The 20,616-nt window shown below is 39.7% G+C and overlaps 2 protein-coding genes across 2 annotated transcripts in view; one reads left to right on the top strand and one right to left on the bottom strand.

The window, feature by feature from the left end:
* Positions 1 to 259: 259 nt before the first annotated feature.
* On the bottom strand, positions 260 to 16,572 carry clcf1 (cardiotrophin-like cytokine factor 1). Its single transcript, XM_034181291.1, has 3 exons — positions 16,163 to 16,572; positions 3,554 to 3,708; positions 260 to 1,004 (listed from the first exon to the last, which is right to left on the bottom strand). Exons 1-3 carry the CDS (start codon positions 16,194 to 16,196, stop codon positions 279 to 281), a joined length of 915 nt encoding a protein of 304 aa, XP_034037182.1. The 5' UTR covers positions 16,197 to 16,572; the 3' UTR covers positions 260 to 278.
* A 1,289-nt stretch (positions 16,573 to 17,861) lies between these two features.
* ssrp1a (structure specific recognition protein 1a) overlaps positions 17,862 to 20,616 on the top strand; it is a 40,869-nt gene continuing 38,114 nt past the window's right edge. The window contains exon 1 of the mRNA XM_034181290.1: positions 17,862 to 17,926. The gene's annotated coding sequence lies outside the window, so the exon portion shown is untranslated. The remainder of the gene's footprint in view (positions 17,927 to 20,616) is intronic.

The following is a 20,616-nucleotide window of genomic DNA, read 5'->3' as shown; positions in this document are numbered from 1 at the left end:
GGAGAGCAGGGAGCGTGGGGTCCGATGACGCTGATGGGAAGCGGACAAAGAGGAAGAAGAGGCGGAGTTCTCCTCTTCCTCCAAAAAGCCTCCACCCCTTTCCGCAGTAATGCTGTCCTCCTCTCTGGGTGACTCCTGGAGGTGTGGGTGGTAGTTGAGGTTGTAGCTGTACTGATTGTTGTGCGTTGGTGTTGCCAGCGGTTGAAGGGAGCCTGGGCTCACTGACCCCGTATCCAAGACACCCAACTTCTCTTCCTCTGCTCCATCTTCATGGATACTCAGCAACCTTCTCTGCCTCCCCCACCTCTCTGTTCCCCCTTCTCTCTGCAGCTCCTCCTCCTCCTTATCTCCTGTTTTTTCTCCACTTCATCGGTGACCCCTTTCCAACTCTCAGGCTCTTCCCTCCTCTGTCTTCTACCTCTCTCTCCTCGTCCCTTCTCCCTCGATCTGCCACTCCTTCCACCAGATGTGGTCGCCTCCGCTCTCTTTCCTTCTCTTCCTCTCTTTTTTCCCATCATGACCACAGTGACGCCATCCTCCTTCTCTCCACGGACAACCCTCGCTCCACTTCTCCTTTGGTTGTTACGCTCACCGGGCCTGGAATATAGGTGCCGGCTCATCAGTGGAGCGGGATCATCACTCCCCGCCTCCATCTCCGGGTCCTGCAGCTCTCCGCTGTTGCTCTGTATGTTTGCAGACAGGGGTGGGTGCGTGTATCCGAGAGTGGTCATCAGCCCTGATATTGAGCCCAGCAGCCCATCCAGGCCTGTGCAGAAGTGCAACAGAGACATCTGGAGAGAGGGGCAGAGGGTGGAGCGGGCCAGCTCCCGCACTGCGGCCAGCAGCACAGAGTAGGCCTTCTGGTTCTGGGCGAGACGAGCCTGGTTCTCCAGGCCGTGCCACAGCTCCAGGCGAGTGGCGGCACTCGGCAGGGACAGAGCTGTGCTGTTGGGCCTTGGTGGTGAAAAATCTTTCTCATCAAATGGAGGGCCTAGATAAGAGAGCTGAATCAAACAAAAAAATCATTTTAAAGAGATTGTAAAGACTGATGTAAAAATGATGCACAAACAGCATTATAGTCATCTTTTACTGCAGTACCTTTTAAAAACAGTATATCATTATATCTTCAAAATCAACATGTTTGCTATTTAAAATGTTCTTGTAAAACCTGCAATGAGACTAATTAAGCGTCTGGACACATGTTGAATTTAAAACTTAAACTACCTCAGCCCCTGTTGCAATACACCAGATCTGAATGTACATTTGTTGGAACATTTATTAAGCACATGCATTTGTTTTGGAGTTATTTAGAATGAAAAACTTTTATCTTGCAATATTTAATGTTGCGATCAGAGTCAGAATCTGTAGGTTCCAACCATTGATAAATTTCATTAAAACGCATTTCAAAACTCTGCAAGTAAACCTGCTGAGAAATGAAGAAACAGGCAAAAACACATAGTTTTTAGTTGAGGGAAAATGTGTGTGTTGTCATTTAGACTGCTCCCATCTTGGGATGGGGTCGCCACAGCGGATACAGCCAGATCTGCATTGGTAAATCGGCACAAGTTTTATGCCGGATGCCCTTCACAATGTAAGAAGAGCATTGTGATAAGACCAAAAATGTTGGGGTGATTGTTGAGCCCACATTGTCCTTTGGTCTTAATATTAGAGAGATTATTACAAATATAACATGCTTGTAGGTAGATAGAAGTTTTATTGTTAATATGTAAAATTTTAAATGGACTGGCACCCTCCTTCCTGATTGAGCTTGTAAAACCTTATGTACCGGCTCGTGCCATGTGTTCCCTCAATGCAGGAATACTGTACGTTCCGTACAATGAAGTCAGGACTTTCTGTTAACATGCATGGTTTTTCCTTTTGTTATGATGGGTAGTTATGGGTTTTTAATTAGTCAATTTTATCTTATTTTTATCTTATTTATTTAATAACAAACCACAATAATCTGCACTTTTCAAGTTTCTTGTGCAATATCTGTAAACCATGTGCAATATTTCCCGTGCAATATTATCTCACAGTTGCATATAATTCTCGTTTTACATTTTACTTGGTCCACATTTTATTTTATTTAGTTGTACATATACTTTGAATAATTTATTGTTAAATTTTATTATCTTCTATTTGGCTAACAATTACTCGCACCTCGGAAAAGCACCTTTTGGAATTGCACTCAAATCTTGTTGTAATGCAAATTACAATGACAATAAAGGCAATTCTGATTCTGATTCTAATTTGTTTAGCATTAAAATATTCAGCCTCAAAAACTTCAACCTAAAAAAAAAATTCAACCTAAAATACTCAACATCACAAAATTCAACCTAAAGAAAAAAATTCAACCTCAAAAAATTCAACCTAATCTGTGACGTTGGATGATTGAGACAGGGATCGATTGCTTCGCCCTGCTTTTCTGTTTTTTGAGGGTGAATTTTTTTAGGTTGATTTTTTTTTTTTTTTTTTTTTTTTTGGTTTAATTTTTTTGAGGTTGAATTTTTTTAGGTTGCATTTTTGAGGTTGAAATTTTTTTAGGTTGAATTTTTTTTTTTTTGTTGATTTTTTTTTTTTTTTAGGTTGACGTTTTTCAGGCTGAATATTTGGATGCCAAACAAATTCAACCTTAGAAATTCAACTTCAAACTCTGATTTTGATACTAAAATCATTCAACCTTAAAAATTAAAATTCAAACTCTGATGGCATAAATTTACTTCCACATAAATCCATCAATCAATCCAGTTAAATCCATTAAATCCACACAGTTCAGGATCATCGTCGCTGCACTAATTTCTTTCGATCTCAGGTGACAGCGTCATTGTTTACACCTGCGCGGCAAGGCGGTCAGGGGGCGGAGTAACATGTCAAATGTGAAACGTTTTAATATTTTGCCACTGTCCACGGGATATTTTATGGTCTGAAATCTTACATGATTAACTAGTGGAACTCGTGGAAAAAAATGTAGTTGGATTAGAATTGTATTTATTATTTGAAACATTTAATTGATGCCATGTTTTACAACAGGCAAGGTTGAGATATTTGCTTTGTTCAGAGCTTGTCTGGTTACCAGGGACTCATTAATGGTGATATCAACGTCCATTGTTCACTGCTGTTACCTAATATCTCTAATTTCTCCAAAAATATTAGTCCTATCAACTTTACGTTTTCACAGCGTTCATCTTGACCCAAAATACATAAGCATACCCAACGGAAAATGTGAGCTCTCCCCAGTGAATGCATGCAGTTAAATTTTTTATTTATTTTTCACATTCTGTAGTGATACTTATATTTCAGTCACTTTGTTTGTCTGACAGATGATCATGAAACTAAAGAACAAACAAACAAAAAAACAAAAACAGGATCTTGATGGGCATTCACCTCAGTCAGATATGACAGTCATATTTTCTCGATTTATTTATACATATTTTGATAAAATTTTGTAAAATAGATTAAATTTGTAAGAAATGAAATTAATTCTGTGTTATTGTTTTTTTTTATTGTGGCTGAATAAGAAGGAAACAAAACTAAAAAAATAATTCCTACTCACATACGTGTCTTTAATTTCTTTGAGCTGATACTCGAGGTATTTGGTCAGCTCGTATGTTCTCTCTATCGATGTTCTCTCATTGGCCAGGTTGTGGGAAGGATCCAGAGCCGTCACCACGGTTGCAGCCAGTAGCAGGATGAACAGGTGTTGATGAACTGTGAAGACGTCAAACAATGAAGCGTCACATGGTTTGTGTCCACCTGACAATTAACACACTGCTGACGTACTCGGAATCTTAACACTCAGGAGAAATTTCGCCCAGGAAATTGAAATTGTTTTCCGAGGTGATTATTTATCTTGGACGCTGGATTTTTAATTCCATTGGTGACAGAGAAGAAGAGACTAAATTGTCTCCGGCAGCCGTTTCCAACCTTTGCTTCACTTAACTGCTCTGTTTATCAGTATTTTTACAATATTCTGTTTTATTTCCTTGTCTCTCTGTCGATGGCCTTGTCTGTTTACACATGACCAGGTGAGAGTCATCTGACACTGCCAATAAAACTCTTTCCGGTTCCAACCTAATTTTAGAGGCTTCTGGCTGTTGTACATTTACTCTGGCTTCAAATAAAAGCCCGTTTAATAGCGTCAGACAGGCAGATAAATGGCTCTTTAGCTCAGTCCGCTCAGGCAAACACACGCAGACACGTGCAAGGCCCTGATTAAAATGAGAAGAAGACAAAAAAAAAAAAAAAAGGAACTCCTGGATTTCTTTGCAATCATCGTGCGTTTGGGTGGGCCGCGCGGGTCTGTGGGTGCCGCTGTTTAGATTTCTGAGTGTTTGTATAGGTGTTTCATGTTACTCCGTGAGTGTTTGTACTCATAATTAGATATGTGTACTGCATTCAAATCACAAGCACGTACACGGTGCACGTTTGTGTCAGTGCTGGCAGGCATGTGTGCAAGGTTGTAACTCAAGAACCCTTTTAGTGCCTCAATTTCTGCTTTTAAACAGAGAAAATTGGAGCTGAAAGGTGGTTTTCAACATTACGGGACTCTGTGTCCGTGCGCTCCTCTCCTTCATGTTCTCGCTCACGAGCACACTTTTACTTCTCCCACCCTGTTTCCACCCTTGCTGTATTCCCTCACCCTGACACCCAGATGGCAGGCTGTGATTCATGCTTGTAATTATGGGCAAAACATGCTTCTGTTCAACAGGTGGGAATTATAGATTACACAATGCGTGACCTCAGCGAGTTTCTCTCCCGCTCTGACTCAAGCACACCTCGGGCCTCCTGTTTCTTCACGGTATCCTTTTTGTTTTCCCTGGTGACGTTGGCAAACTTTTCCTTATTACTCATCACATGTCTTTTGTTCACCTTCCCCGCTTTTATCTCTGTTCCACCTCAGGTCAAAAAACAGCAAGCAATTAACCCTGATTAGTGCTCCTCTGCTACATCTATTGTCCGCTTTCCTTCACTTTTACATTATCTCCATCGTGACAGAACCCTTCAGGCGGGATTCCGGATTTTAAGTGAATAACTGGAACATTATCCAAAAGATTAACTCTCAGAATTAAGAAAACAAGTTCTGACCTAAAACACCTACTTCCACTGACTCAGTGATTATGTTTGACATATTTGCACAGAGACTCAACCCAAGTTGGGTCGAGACAGAGCCGAAACTGCAGTGATGTCACATAGAAACGCTTGCGAGCGCTTGAGAAATTACGTCTTAATTTTGAAATTACATAAAAAAATAATAAATTAATAAAAATAAAAGGCAAAATGATGAGTCGCATAAGTAATGGCACCCTTTAGTGTAAATCATCACTTTTATCACACAATTCAGGGGATGGATACATGCACATTTCATAGTCACTGAATATGTTTTGAACTTCATCTTGATCATTGTAATTTTTGGTAAATCTCCAGACAACCTTCATACTACAACCGTTCAAAATTATGTTACAGCATTTGCCTCTCTCATTGCGCGTAAGAGAATTGTTTTGCTTTGTAAGTCTTCTCAACCACCTTTAATTAAAGTCTGCTTACATGACATCATGGGTCTTTTAAAACTGTAGAAGATTAAATTCTCACTTAGAGGCTCATTGGAAAGGTTTCATACTCACTGGAGACCTTTGCTCGTTTATTCTGATGGGCTACCAGCTCAGGAAGCCTCCCTGTGAACAGATAAGATTGTCTTGGTAGTTGCATTCGAACCTGTTCATCTACCCCCCCACCCCCAAATGCAGTGAATTTAGTGGACGTAAAACTACATCATGCTGATTTACTACAGAGCGAGCAGCTACAGTAATAGTAGTTATACTGGTGAAGGCTGTACTTTCAGCACTTTAACTAAATGTGGCTTGTATTTTATTTTTATTTTTTTGTATTTTAGTTGAGTCAGATTTGTAATTTGTGACATGTCTATAAATGTGTGTTATTGTTTTGACTTCTGGTTGTCACTTGTTTTAGATTTTATTTTCATTTCATTTTGATTTACTTATACAGTTTAGAGGCTCAAGGGTTGGGTGGGGGGAGGGAGTCAAGGGTAATTATGGGATTCTGTTTTGTTTCTGTTATAAGGGGTGGGGGGGACTGTATTTTTGTACCTTAAGTCTGTGACTTGCGTTTGGAAAATGAAAATTATAAATAATTAAAGAAGAAATACAGACAGTGTTATACTACATGGTAAATCTGCATGGAGGAGGCAAATCTCAATAACTGAGTGACCGTGCAAGAAGGAGATGAGTGAGGAAAGCCACCGAGACACCAATGACAACTCTGTAGGCATTATAGGCTCCTGTGGCTGTGATTGGAGAAATTGTGCAGAGTGAACGTTTTGCATTTTGCATCACCTTTTACACATCATCATAGTGGAACAGAGAAAGAAATACAGAAGCCTGATTTTTTTTTCTGTTATTGCACAATTAATCCTTGTAATAGCTCAAGGGTTTACAAATATATGGGCACAATTATAAATGCAAAAAAGTAATGCTGCATTCACATGTTGGCTGTAAGCAGCAGACAGTAAATTGGATATTACATTGTTTGCATTGAAAGGACAATTGAAAATTCTGCTATCGCTGGCTGTGGTCTTACGTGCCCCCCAAAAAACCCAGCTTGTGTTCTTTCCCAGCTGTCAGCAGTACTTTCACTGCAATCAGCAAATCTTTCCCTGCAGTCACTGTAACTTTCCCCAGAGTCTGTCCAAAGACAGGGTTTATAATCTTCAGATACACCGTACAGGGCTATGGGACCCAGAGTCGTACCATCTCAGCTCACCCACCAACTTCAGCTGCCCTGCACCACCCGTAGGGCCCAGATGTGCTACAAAGACGCAGGCACACAATGCAGAGTGTCACCTGGTTATCTCCGCCAAGGATGTCTGTTTCTTTGTCTGTTAGCAGGATAAATTTAAAAATTAACAAGAGCAATCAGAGACTTCTGGCGTCCACCAATCCGGATCTGGATCACCTCCAAAATTCAGTGGAGTCTTCCAAGCCCTAATATTTATCTGTGGTACAAATTTGGTGTGAATCCATGAAGTAGGTGTTTTTTTGTTTGTTTTTTTTACGCAATCCTTCAAAGCCTACATAAAGTTAAATTTTGATACAGAATCCAGATCCAAATCTCGATCACCTCCAAAATTAATGGAGTCTTCCATGGTCTAATATCTATCTGTGGTGAAAATTCTGCCAACATCCATCCAGTAGTTTTAACGTAATCCTGTTAACAGACAGACAGACAATTAAATAAATAAACCCGGGTGATTTTATTACGTCCTTGGCAGATGTAATGAATGGATTTCAGTGAAATTTGGTGAGGAGATGCAATATATAATGTTTTGGGGAAATTACTGATTCCATTTTGGAGGTGATCTGGAATATATTTTGGAACTGAAATCCAGAAAAATATTTGGCACATAGCAACATTTAACTCAAAACATTATGAGGAAGCACCTTGAGGCAGATTTGTCGTGATTTGGTGATATATAAAATAAAAATGAAATAAATTGAATCTTTTGAAATTTGGTGAGCAGATGGATAACGTCCAAGAAAAATGTCCAGAACATATTTGGGATCCAGAAGACATTCTAAGCAATATGTGGCCTTGGTGGAGGGATGCACTCTCTGAGTGGCTTCTAGTTTTAATCGGGTAAAGATAAATAATGTATGAAGACATTGTAGAGAGAAATTATGTTGTTGTGTCACACAAAGTTGACTGTGTGAGAGAACCATCAAAGCTAGAGATTTGTGTTTTAATATAAGACTGTGCAAAATGCTTCAGCTCTGTTATATATTTCATTTCAGCAAATTGTCTGTTTCATTAACAATGAAGCCTGATGCATGATGTCATCACCGACCATCTGCTTCTGCAACGGGACCATAATTCTGCTCTAATGACCCGTATGGCTACTTTTCTACCTTCAACATGTGAATGCAGCATAAATATCTTCGTGTTATAGATGTAAGCCTTCTTTTTAGCACCTGCCGCTGCAGTGCGGCAGCTATAGAAGTTGGATCTGCCCATGTGTGGTAGAGGTGGGCGGATCGATCCTAATACCGATAATATCGATACCAATGCTGGTATAGATATTGAACGATCCTCGTGTAAAAAGATCGATACTCAAGCTTTTTTCTCCCCCGCACGCACTGACTGCTGCACACGCAGATTCATCAAAGTCTACTCTCTGCCTGCAAGAGCAGCGCTGCGCCGTGTCACACAACACAGAGCAGCGCACCCTCCCCCCTCTGGTCATTTGTTATTGCGCATTCACGTGGCTCAGCGGCGCCAGTCAATTTTGTTGTGGTGTGTTAATTTTGTTGTATTGTGGTTTGTCAGCCCTCTACCTCAGGAGATTTTGTTTTAAGTTGTGTTGAGTGATATTTTTAAGCAAAATGTTGATTGTGATAATAAAGTATTATGTTGTCACATACAATGTTTGACGAAATTCTATCCTAGGTCTTTTGGATCCTTTGGATCTATGAAGCTTAAATATGAAAAAGTATCGGTATCGGCGATACTGGGCCTGTATTTACTTGGTATCGGATCAATACCAAAATTCCCGGCATCGCGCACCTCTAATGTGTGGATTCATGTGTGCTTCCTTGGCTTTGACAACTTGATTAATCAATCCCAAATGGTCACAGACCCAAGATAACTGGGATCCTCTCACAACCCTCTTGTGTGCGTCCAGAGAACCCAGAACGTGACCTACTTTTCTGGGTTGAAATCAAAGAGGCTTCAAATATATGTGAGAACCTTAATACCTGTAATCTACAGGACCTATCACTGGACCTTCGAGACAGATCACGTTTTTTTTTTTTTTTAAAGGAAGGCTTTGAACACTTTGGTTAAGCTTTGCTTCAAAAGACATGTTTGACACAAGAATCCAAAAGCTTATGATGGGGCTACTCGGTAAAACCAGAGAGGATTAACGTTGAAACTGTCTTTTTTCATCCGTCTGCACCAGTTGATGGTCCTTTTGATTATGTTATAATCAATAAATGGCAGCTTCAGAGGATTTATTTATTCATTCGTTCATTTTTTCCATCTGAATTTTTAATAACGGTGTAAATATGCATTTTAAAGTAAATTTCAATTGTCTACTACATTCTTGTTAGTTGACACGTACGCAATAGATACAACTAATGACAGCAAGTTAAATATCATAACACTTACTATTCCCACAGGATATTTAGAAGATATGGGAAAACATATGGCAACAAAGGCACATGAAGAAGAACAGGGAAAAATACAGGTCTAACAACAAATCCCTCCATCAGGATAACAGCTCCTCTACTTTAGGTGGCGCTGTTCTGCTTTGACCTTTCTAAATGTTGGACTGCCTTCTTCCTGTTTCTCATTTTCATCCAGTTTTGCAAGGAGTTTTGTTTTAACCAAAGCAAATGAGTGACAGAAACTCTCACGGTTACCATAGAAAGTGGCGAGGGGGGGGTGTGGGGGGCATAGGACCAAATTAGTCAGAGAATGTAAGAAACATGAAGCTACAAATGAACTTTTAATGTCAACTGACAATTTCTTGGTGGAGTTGTGGTGGATCTCCTGGGTGTCTGAGGTGAGGGGGGTTTGGGGGTGTCCACAGCCCCTTCAAGGCACACGGTAAAGCCGCCTATGAAATTAATGATGATGTGCTCATAATGACTAACTTACTCTACAAAATCTGCTCTATCCTTCTCATTATTTGAGTTTGACAGATTGGAATGAAGTTTTAAATTAAAACACATAAGAATGATATACCGATTAAAACTCAAAGAACAGCCGCAAGTTGTACAACCTCTTTTGAATCAGTCTGATTCAAAAGAACACCTCCTTCGTCAGCTGGCAATGTACCTGTTGACGGTGACATCAAAACGTCCTCTCAAACTATTCTTAAAACATTGCGGTTGGGCCCATGCAACTGCTACACAAACCTTGAAATTAACTAGGCTATAGCCCCACAGTCAAGACTCCTCTGATCTTCTAAACCACAAATCCTCAACACCTGTCAGATGCTGTAAGCAGCTTTCAGCAACACCTCAGCATTTGGAGCTCATCAGACCCATGAACACCAAACATCAGCGTCAACACGGTCAACTAAACATGGACAACTCACATGTAAACAGGCCTGGAGGAAAGGAGACAGAATGTCCAAGAGGACATGATCAGATGGAATACACAGGTTGAAAAAAGTAGCATGTAATGCAAAAATAAACCCAATTGTTTCTTGTTGTCCAAAGGGAGAATGCCAGGCGAGGAGGCTTCTTTCTGTTTTGACTGAATGCCGACATGTCTAAAAGCATCCTCCTCGGTACGAGAAAACAACCGCTCATGTTTTGTGTGAGTGACATCAACTAAAATGACTCAAACTGAACTGTTCTGTTATATAATACTATATTGAGTAACGCCAATATAGTCGGCATAGGCTGACTTCAAGGCGAGGCCCGCAGGCTTGGAGCTGTGTACCTGGCAGTGGGAGCAGACGCCACAGGGCAGGGTTGAAATCACAGCGTTCTCCGTGCGAGGATTAGATTACATGGAACACAGGGGTTCCCTACAACAACCAACCACAACCCGACTTCATATCTGCAGACATATTTCAGCACATACACTAATAAAGATATATGCACACAAATAAACCAGGTTGGGGGAAAAACTCTTATTCACAACAGATTGTATTTTTTATCTACAGTTTGTTCGGCGCTGTAACCTCAGATCTGGCACTCTGCGTCTGGCTGCCATCTGTGAGATTTGGGCGCAGAGTTTCTGATCTCCTAAAGGGTCCAAGATCAGAGTTCAGAGTTGACCATTAGGACACAAGGTTGCGTTCAGTGGCAGGAGATTTTATGCTTTACACCCCAGACATGTTTTTCAAGTAGCGGCGCAGTGTTTGGGTGTGCATCATACTGCTCAACTTTCCCACTGGAGACATGCACTTAAACAGAATTTGGTATTGTGAGGAAAAACGTGCAAGTCTCCTGAGTGTAATCCAGGAAAAAGTATAGCTCCAGTGCATACTCTAAATACACTACACTTACACTACATTGCTCACACTGTCTAAAAGACATCTTTGACAAAGAGGAAGACACGTTACATTTCGGACAGACATGGTGCTTTGTCACTGCACAGTTTGACTGACAGATTAATACAAGAACAAGTAGCAGCAAAAACAACTAATTTAATACACCTAACTCAAAACTGTGAATTACAGGCTTGTCACATATTTAAGAATTTGATATGCACTGAAAAAAAAATGGAGTGAAATTTACTTAAAGCTTGAAAACTATTTACACACAGAATTCTCTGTATATTTAACTGGGTAAATTATTTTGTTTTTTGACACTAAATGTTACTCACATGTCATTCGTTACATCTACTTCAAAACTGTGCCAGAAAAAAAAAAATAAAATCAAGTTTTTGAAAGTATTTATTTTATGTCATATCATCTCAACATTGGTTACCAAGTGCTGTACAGTGATGATTCACATCCACTCAGCCCAGGAGTTTTATCCTCCTCTCCTGCATTGCTCAAGGATATTTGGACACAGATGTAGAATCCGAATTGCTAACATCAAATAATGGGTAACTTACTCTACCGACTGAGCTGCAGTCACCAGAAGCCAAACAAAGTCTTTAAAAAGATACAACAACTTTAAATGTATATTGCCAGAATTGGAGTGTTAATGCCAAACTCAAACTTCATGGAATAAATATGCTGTGCTGTATTACGTAAGAATGTAATGCAGATGAAGAACTGTCTGGTGTTGGTAGTTCAATTCCAGTTTGTGTACAAAAATGTCCTTGATGAATAAAAGGAGGCAAAAAAGTTACTGTAAAAATAAATAAATAAATTTTATATATATATATATATATAAGAAACCACCGTAAAAACCTTATTTTATTCAATTTGGAGCAATATTGAAGAAGATATTATTAATGAAAACTAACATTTACTAACAAAAACAAGATTTTTAAAAAACCTGTTAAATTACTTCTGTGTGGAAACTGTTACCAAGATGATGATGATGATTATGATTATTATTATTATTATTTTAAGTAAATTTCACTTCATTTTTTTTTTCCAGTAATGCTGTAATGTGATCTGTGGGTCCATGCTGGAAACAAGGGTTTGCGTTTTTACATGTTATCCTTTGGAATGTTTTTAATCCATAAATATCAATCAATTAAAATCGGGCCATTTTAGAGTTATAAAGGCATCCCCTCTATCTTAACACTACAGCAGTAATATGTTTATTTTAGAAAACATTAAAAAGAAAGGAGCTTGATGGATCTCTCTGTACTCTCTGTTTGACGTAGTGACACTGTGTGAATCGAGGGAAGACCATTCCAGCAAACACCTTTGAAAGTTTGCCTTGAATAAAAATGTGTGTTTTTTTAATCCAAATAATAAAAACAATTTCATTTAAAAAGAATAATCTGATGAACCCGCCATGAAGTTGCAGCTAGTGCAAATGTTTTTCATCCAGATGTTGCAGCCTGCAGATAAATTATTTTAGTTGTTATTGTTTAAAACACAGCCACATGTTGCTGTTGTCACATTTTTTACCACCCTCTTGTCATCTGGCCTCGCCTAGTTTTCATCATTTTGATGATGTGGCAGAGAAGAAGCTGTGTGATGACAAAAAAGGGCCCATCAGAGCCAAATTTAAAGTAGCTGTTTGTTTTCTGCATCACCTGCAACAAAAATAAATAATAATCTGGTGGCAATTTTGCCTTGTGTCACGTAAACACACCTGCACACGATGACACCGCATCGTTCTCGTGCACTGACCCTAAAGTGAGCACTTGATGGGGTTGACCTTAGAGGAAGTGAGCAGCGCCACGCACTCGGGTTGCTGCATGGCGAGGTGAAGCAGGGGTGACAGCCAGGGTCAGGGTCGGCTTTGTGTGTTTGTGTACAGTTAGAGACGAGATTTATGTGCAGTCTGTACTCAATCAAATGTGCATTCCTTCACTAACTCAATACACACACGTGCACTCACATACACACGCACAGAGCCACGCAAGTGCACACATATGCATGCAGAATGTGCAGCGGAGCATAGCATCCGTGTAACATACAGGCATTATACTGCACAAATACTGAGAAACCAAACTGTTGTATACTCTCTCTCACACACACACACACACACACACACACACACACACACACAACCACACACACACACACACACAGTTTTCCCATCGCCTCTCCTATCCTCTTTCAGGAGTTGGTTACATGTTGGATTTCAAACTGATCCTCTTGGCAATGGGCGCACACCGAGTTTGCCAAACAACATCAATGACCCAAAAACAAACTGTGTGTAGGGGGACACGCACTGAAAGACGCAATAAAATTATATTTGTGCCCGGAAACTCTCTGTGAAACCATTTCTCGCTCGTTTAGTTTCCCTTTTGAGCCAGATGTCTGCTTCCATCTTCACCTTATAAGTCAACCAGGCGGATACATCCATGTATGTATGTGTGTGTGTTTTCTTCTAAATCACAGCATTGCAGTTGTTCTTTCTTGATCACCGTGTTTGGTTTTAATTTATTTGTCACTTCATCCCTCCATCTCTCTCCTGCTAAATCTTGAAAACGTCAAACTTCCATTTTAAAGGTCCCTTCCTTCTTTCCTTCCTTCCTTCCCCTAATTACCTTTCCCTCTTTCCCTTTTGCAAATTGGCTCCACTCTTTCCCTCCTCCCCATTTTCAGACCTTCAGTTTTTAATTTACCTCTTAACCCCCTTCACGAACCCCCCCCCCCCCCCAAAAAAAAAATCAGACGAGGGCCCTCTGCTCAATTTCAATTTCTCCGCTTCATCTTTGCTCCTGGAGACGAGAGGAGAGATAGTTTTGGGTCTTGAGGGGTAAAGAGTGAGGGAGGTATAGTGGAGGAGGAAGAGAGGATTTGAAAGGAAGGAGGGAGAGGAAAAACGAGTGGAGGACAGAGAGAGGGAGAGTTTTCTGAAGCAAGGGGCCATGTTAATTTGGGAAAAATGTAAACAGCATGTGTAACTGTTCAAAGCGTGACCGACTCATTTTATATCATACCCCCCCCCACCCCCCCATTCTCTCCCTCTGGGTGCTGCTAACTTGTGTCAATCTGCACTGCATTAACCCCTCCGCTGGCAGTCTCTCTCTCTCTCTCTGTCTGTCTCTCTCTTTCCTTCCCTGTTTATGTTGATCTCTCTCTTCCTCCTTCTCTCTTTCGACCTCACTTTACTGTCTCTCACCTCAACATTCTCCATCTGTGTGTGACCTCTTGGTATTCGTGCACCGTGAAGAGTCGAGGAGGACGCCGAGCAAATCAGACGAGTTCATTCTATGGGACGGCTCCCACACGAAAGGCCGTAAATGGACTCATTCCACTTAACTGCACCTTAATCTTCTTGATGATAATAAATAATAAACTTCTTGTGGTCAGATGTGACGTAGAAACAGAACGTGACAGTGAAGGAGACAGAGGGGTGTGCAGGTGAATGAGGCAAAGTGATGAAACGCTTCTAAATCGGTACTGAAATGACTTAAAAGTGCCAAATGTCAATTGGTAAATTAAATACATATTTTGTGACAGAATCAAGTAAGTTTGGTTGCCGTGGTGACTGAGACGTCTCCTAAATCAGGCCTGGTGGAGCCAATCAGCATCAAACACAGCATGATTCTCCCCCTTAAACGTGGCCACGGCTTTGAATATATGCAGTCATTTAATCATCCACTTTGATCTGTAAGCTGGATCAAAGATTCTTAGGGGTCAGATCCGTCTCCCGGGTCTTGGGATTGACATATGTGCTCTTCATCAAGACTTTGTAATTTTACCTTCTGGTTCCCATTTTGACTCCCCATTATCCCAAACAGACAGATACAAACGCTCCATCTTGCCGTCTGTCATCCTAAATCTAAATGTAAGGAAAAGATGGGGGGGGGGGGGGGGGGTTATGGGTAGAAAATCAGGTGGTGGATTCTGAAGAGAGAGAGAAATAAGTTTAACTGTTTCTGTGTGTATGTGCTGGTGTGAGTTAGTGTGTGTGGAGGTGCGTTATAAGAGAGAAGAAATTGAATATATAGCATGCACATCAGCTGTTACGCTTTCAAGCTTTTGGCTTATTTATTTATTGGAGGAGGGTGCAGCAGATTAGTCTGCACACAGATTTCTATTTATTGTCTTTCTTAAACTGCTGATTGCTGGTCGGATCACAGGAAACCTCCTGCAGATGGGAGGACGATGAGAAAGAAAGGAGCTTGGTGATTTTTTTTTTCTCCATACATCAGTTTATCACAGTCATGTTTCCATCCTCTTCTCTCACCATCTTTCCTTCCTTTCTTGGACACAGAACAGCAGGCGCACAGCTCATCCCAGGAGTGAAGGTGTGTGTGTGTGTGTGTGTGTCTTCTCACACCCTGACTAAAGTGAATCATGTACTTTCTCATATCAGTGACAGCTAACTAGACAGAGGCTTTAGCTGCTTCTGACCCCTTCAACCTCTGTCATTTTTTACCAAGACCCCCCTCTCTGTTTGTCTCTCTCACACACACACACACATTTTCTCTTTCACTCCCGTCCCATTGATTAGAAGATTAGATAGATAGACAGATAGATAGACAGATAGATAGACAGATAGATAGACAGATTTTCAGAAAATAAATGTCACATCTTTTCAAATTATTTAACAACTAATCTGAGATTTCAGGTTGTCCCATAAACTCATCAATTTATTTGCCTCTAATTTAACCCTGAGTAAATAATTTCCGATTAAATTGACATTTTGGGTATGTTCGAAATACACACAGAAATAACAAGAATTTTAAGAAAACATTTAATTGACGCTGTTTTTTTTTTTCTTCCCCTACAGCGTTTCACAATTAGAAAGAATGAATGTGTCACATTCTCGTTATTTTTTTGTGATGCGAATTTTCTCCATAATTACGCTTAATGATAGGATAATATTTCAGTGTGTTTAAAACATAAAACGTAAAAAAAAATTATACACTGCGCACAACTTATGCAGGCCGAGATTTTCTGCAATTTATATGACAGGAACAGATTAACATTTTCATCTACATCATCTGTTGCGGAATTTACCTCATATTGTGAAACATGAATTAATTTTTTTTTAATTTTTTTAAGTAAACAAACAAACAAACAAAAAAAGATTCATGCACTTACCTCGGAAAAGCATTTTCTTTTTGTCCATATCCATTTATTCCGTTCAGTGCGCGCGCGCTCGCTCACAAGTTCATCCACGCGTAATTTTCGGAGCGCAGTTGCGATTTCTCTCTTTCTTTCCCTCTTTCTGCTTTCCGCTTGCTTGTTTGAAAAATTCAAAATTCTGCAGTTTGGCTGAGAAAAAAAAACCCTGCCGTATTAGACACCTCTGCGGATGATTAAAAATTAATAAACAAAGTAAACAGGTGGCGCCGGATCTCGACTGTGTGACACGTGAGTCAGGATGGATTGCCGCTCCGGGTGTGTGTGGTCTGTGTGACAAAGTGAAAGACGGCGAAGCCTTTTTGTAGGTTACCTCCTCCTCCTCCTCCTCCTCTTCTTTCTTCACTTTTCCTCCTCTCCTCTCCTCTCTCTCTCTCTCTCTCTCCTTGTCCTCCTCCTCTCTGGTGATTCACCGGTTTGACGCATCAGATCAACTTGACGGAGCCGCTGAACTCGAGACTTGTCACAACTCATTTCTCTCTCCATCTCTTCACATCATCCTCCAAAATACAAACCGACTGCAGCCTTTTGATGTTTAATCTGATTCCTTCTCATAAAGTCCAGCTGCGTGATCCAGGAGGACTATGAAACCCTTCAAACGAAGAAACTAAATTGTATCTCTGAGCTTTGCGCGCGCATTTACGGCTATCATGCAAGCAATTGTTTTTTTTTGTTTTTTTTTGCGAATTAAGGTTTAAAAATAAGGATGCACAATTAAATAAGATAGAATAAGATGGTAAAATATTTCTTTACAATTCCGCAGAAAAACGCGTGTTTGCGCCGTTTCTGTGCCCGACTACAGTGATTTTATAAATTCCTAATTTATAGGCGATAAAAAGAGGCCTGTAATTACCAGAGCCAGGAGCATTAAGTGCTGAGGCCATTATAGGGCACAAGAACAAACTAAATTCTCGGTTTGCAAAGGCAAACAGAAAACATGTCTACTTAAATTCCTGCGCTTTTTAGATTTTATTGACATTTAAAATCATAATGAGGCCTTCTCTCACCTCCACTTGTCAGTCAGCATCATTTTTTCTTTCTTCCTTTCTGTGAATTTATTTTTTATTTATTTGTGGGGCTAAGTTCAATTGAACCTGCCTTCTCCTGAGAAATCAAAGGTTTAAAACGAAAAAATCTCAGATTGTATTTTCAAAAAGCACAAACCTGTTTCTTGTTCATCTGCAAACACAACACAGATGCACATATATAAATTATTCTTATTATTGTTGTTGTTGTTGTTAAATACACTAATATTTTCCAAACAATATCTTGAAAAACAATATTTTAAGGTGATGTTTTATTTTTTTCAAAGATTATTTTTACTGTTCTACATTGTCTTACTATATATTATTTTCCTAACTAGAATAAAATAGAATGCAATCCAATAAAATACAACACAACGGTTGGTGCACAATCAATGGTTGTATCGAGCGCCACCCAGTGGTGAAAAGGGGCCACTGCAGTTTGCTGCACTGTGAGTGACTGACGCTTTATTTTACTGGAGGAGTTGCCATAAGTAACCACTGCTAATAGAAAACGGACACATTTTTAAACAGTTAGCTGCGTTTATGTATATTTGAAGAACGTGTGTGACATTACAAAATAAAAATAGGGGGGAGAATCCGCCAAACCGGAAGCTAATACAAACTCGTTTCGTCTTTTCCTGTGACGTCGCACTAGCATCTAATGCTACACGCGGGAAACAGGCTCATCACAGTGACAGTAAGGTATTAAGTTTTTAAATGGCATTTTGTTGCTTATTTAGAAAATATTCTTTGCACATTTGTAACTGTCAACGGTGTTATCATGCAGGTTACTTAGTTGTTTTATTATGCGATTTAAAATCTGTATCACTTACCATGATAATCTACAGCGGCCTAGCTCAATTGAAGCGCTCGATTTGATGCTCGCTGTGTCTCTACTGGGCGGTGCTATTGCGCGCTTGGTCGTTTCGCCTTTCAAGTGGGGCACTCCGACTAAACAGTGCTCCACAATGTAATAAATGAAGCGCACCTTCTTTTGCTCATGCTAGTTTAGCTGTTAGTAGCGCATGCTGTAAAGTTGATAATTTTTTTTGTTACGTCATTGTTTTCTCCTGCATTAAAAAAACATTTGCTTGCAAAGAGAAAGCTGTTAGTAAAAACTGAACAGCGGCAGTATTTCGGGAGTGTCTAACTGGAGTGTTGAGATTAGTTAGGTTACAATGCTTCACATTAAAATCATACAAAATTAGAAAATAATTCATAAAGGGTCTTATCTGTTACGTTAACTTTGAATGGAAAATTAGCAGAGAAATATTTTGACTTTTGTTCATACTTTTTTTTAAAAGACTGAAATTAAAATTCTGGAGGCCTTTTATTTGATCTCATAGATGATTTTTATTAATCTCCAGATTGAAATTAAGTAATCTGATTTGATGAGGGTATCAAAATGTTTTCAGTTTTTCTTCTTCCTGTCTCTCGAGAATCAGGATTTTGACTGATTGCAAATAAAGCAATAAGCTCACATTCATAATAGTTGTTACACAACATTTGTAAGATTAACTCTATCAGTAGCCAGGCCCTGTACTCTGATGCATCTTCAGGATCTGTTGGTTTTTTTTATTGGTGATAAATTGAATCTCACTAACACTTTTGTGCACATGCTAATACGCATCAACATTGTGGACATCTCTGCTCCTGTTTGGTTTGGCAGGAACATTCCTTGCTGTCATAAATGACTGAAGATCAGAGCCAACAACAGAGAATTGTGCATGTGCTTATGTATGTGTCTATATACAACCCCTGGCAATAATTATGGAATCACCGGCCTCGGAGGATGTTCATTCAGTTGTTTAATTTTGTAGAAAAAAAGCAGATCACAGACATGACAAAAACTAAAGTCATTTCAAATGGCAACTTTCTGGCTTTAAGAAACACTATAAGAAATCAGGAAAAATATTTGTGGCAGTCAGTAACGGTTGCTTTTTTAGACCAAGCAGAGGGAAAAAAATATGGACTCACTCAATTCTGAGGAATAAATTATGGAATCACCCTGTAAATTTTCATCCCCAAAACTAACACCTGCATCAAATCAGATGTGCTCGTTAGTCTGCATCTAAAAAGGAGTGATCACACCTTGGAGAGCTGTTGCACCAAGTGGACTGACATGAATCATGGCTCCAACACGAGAGATGTCAATTGAAACAAAGGAGAGGATTATCAAACTCTTAAGAGGGTAAATCATCACGCAATGTTGCAAAAGATGTTGGTTGTTCAGTCAGCTGTGTCTAAACTCTGGACCAAATACAAACAACATGGGAAGGTTGTTAAAGGCAAACATACTGGTAGACCAAGGAAGACATCAAAGCGTCAAGACAGAAAACTTAAAGCAGTATGTCTCAAAAATTGAAAATGCACAACAAAACAAATGAGGAACGAATGGGAGGAAAGTGGAGTCAACGTCTATGACCCAACTGTAAGAAACCGCCTAAAGGAAATGGGATTTACATACAGAAAAGCTAAATGAAAGCCATCATTAACACCTAAACAGAAAAAAACAAAGTTACAATGGGCTAAGGAAAAGCAATCGTGGCCTGTGGATGACTGGATGAAAGTCATATTCAGTGACGAATCTCGAATCTGCATTGGGCAAGGTGATGATGCTGGAACTTTTGTTTGGTGCCGTTCCAATGAGATTTATAAAGATGACTGCCTGAAGAGAACATGTAAATTTCCACAGTCATTGATGATATGGGGCTGCATGTCAGGTAAAGGCACTGGGGAGATGGCTGTCATTACATCATCAATAAATGCACAAGTTTACGTTGATATTTTGGACACTTTTCTTATCCCATCAATTGAAAGGATGTTTGGGGATGATGAAATCATTTTTCAAGATGATAATGCATCTTGCCATAGAGCAAAAACTGTGAAAACATTCCTTGCAAAAAGACACATAGGGTCAATGTCATGGCCTGCAAATAGTCCAGATCTTAATCCAATTGAAAATCTTTGGTGGAAGTTGAAGAAAATGGTCCATGACAAGGCTCCAACCTGCAAAGCTGATCTGGCAACAGCAATCAGAGAAAGTTGGAGACAGATTGATGAAGAGTACTGTTTGTCACTCATTAAGTCCATGCCTCAGAGACTGCAAGCTGTTATAAAATCCAGAGGTGGTGCAACAAAATACTAGTGATGTGTTGGAGCGTTCTTTTGTTTTTCATGATTCCATAATTTTTTCCTCAGAATTGAGTGATTCCATATTTTTTTTTCCCTCTTCTTGGTCTAAAAAAGTAACCGTTACTAACTGCCACAATTTTTTTTTCCTGATTTCTTATAGTGTTTCTTAAAGCCAGAAAGTTGCCATTTGAAATGACTTTAGTTTTGTGTCATGTCTGTGATCTGCTTTTTTTTCTACAAAATTAAACAACT

The sequence above is a fragment of the Thalassophryne amazonica genome, chromosome 11 (genome assembly GCF_902500255.1).
Source record: "Thalassophryne amazonica chromosome 11, fThaAma1.1, whole genome shotgun sequence".
NCBI lineage: Eukaryota > Metazoa > Chordata > Actinopteri > Batrachoidiformes > Batrachoididae > Thalassophryne > Thalassophryne amazonica.
This window is presented reverse-complemented; position numbering and strand designations above follow the sequence as displayed.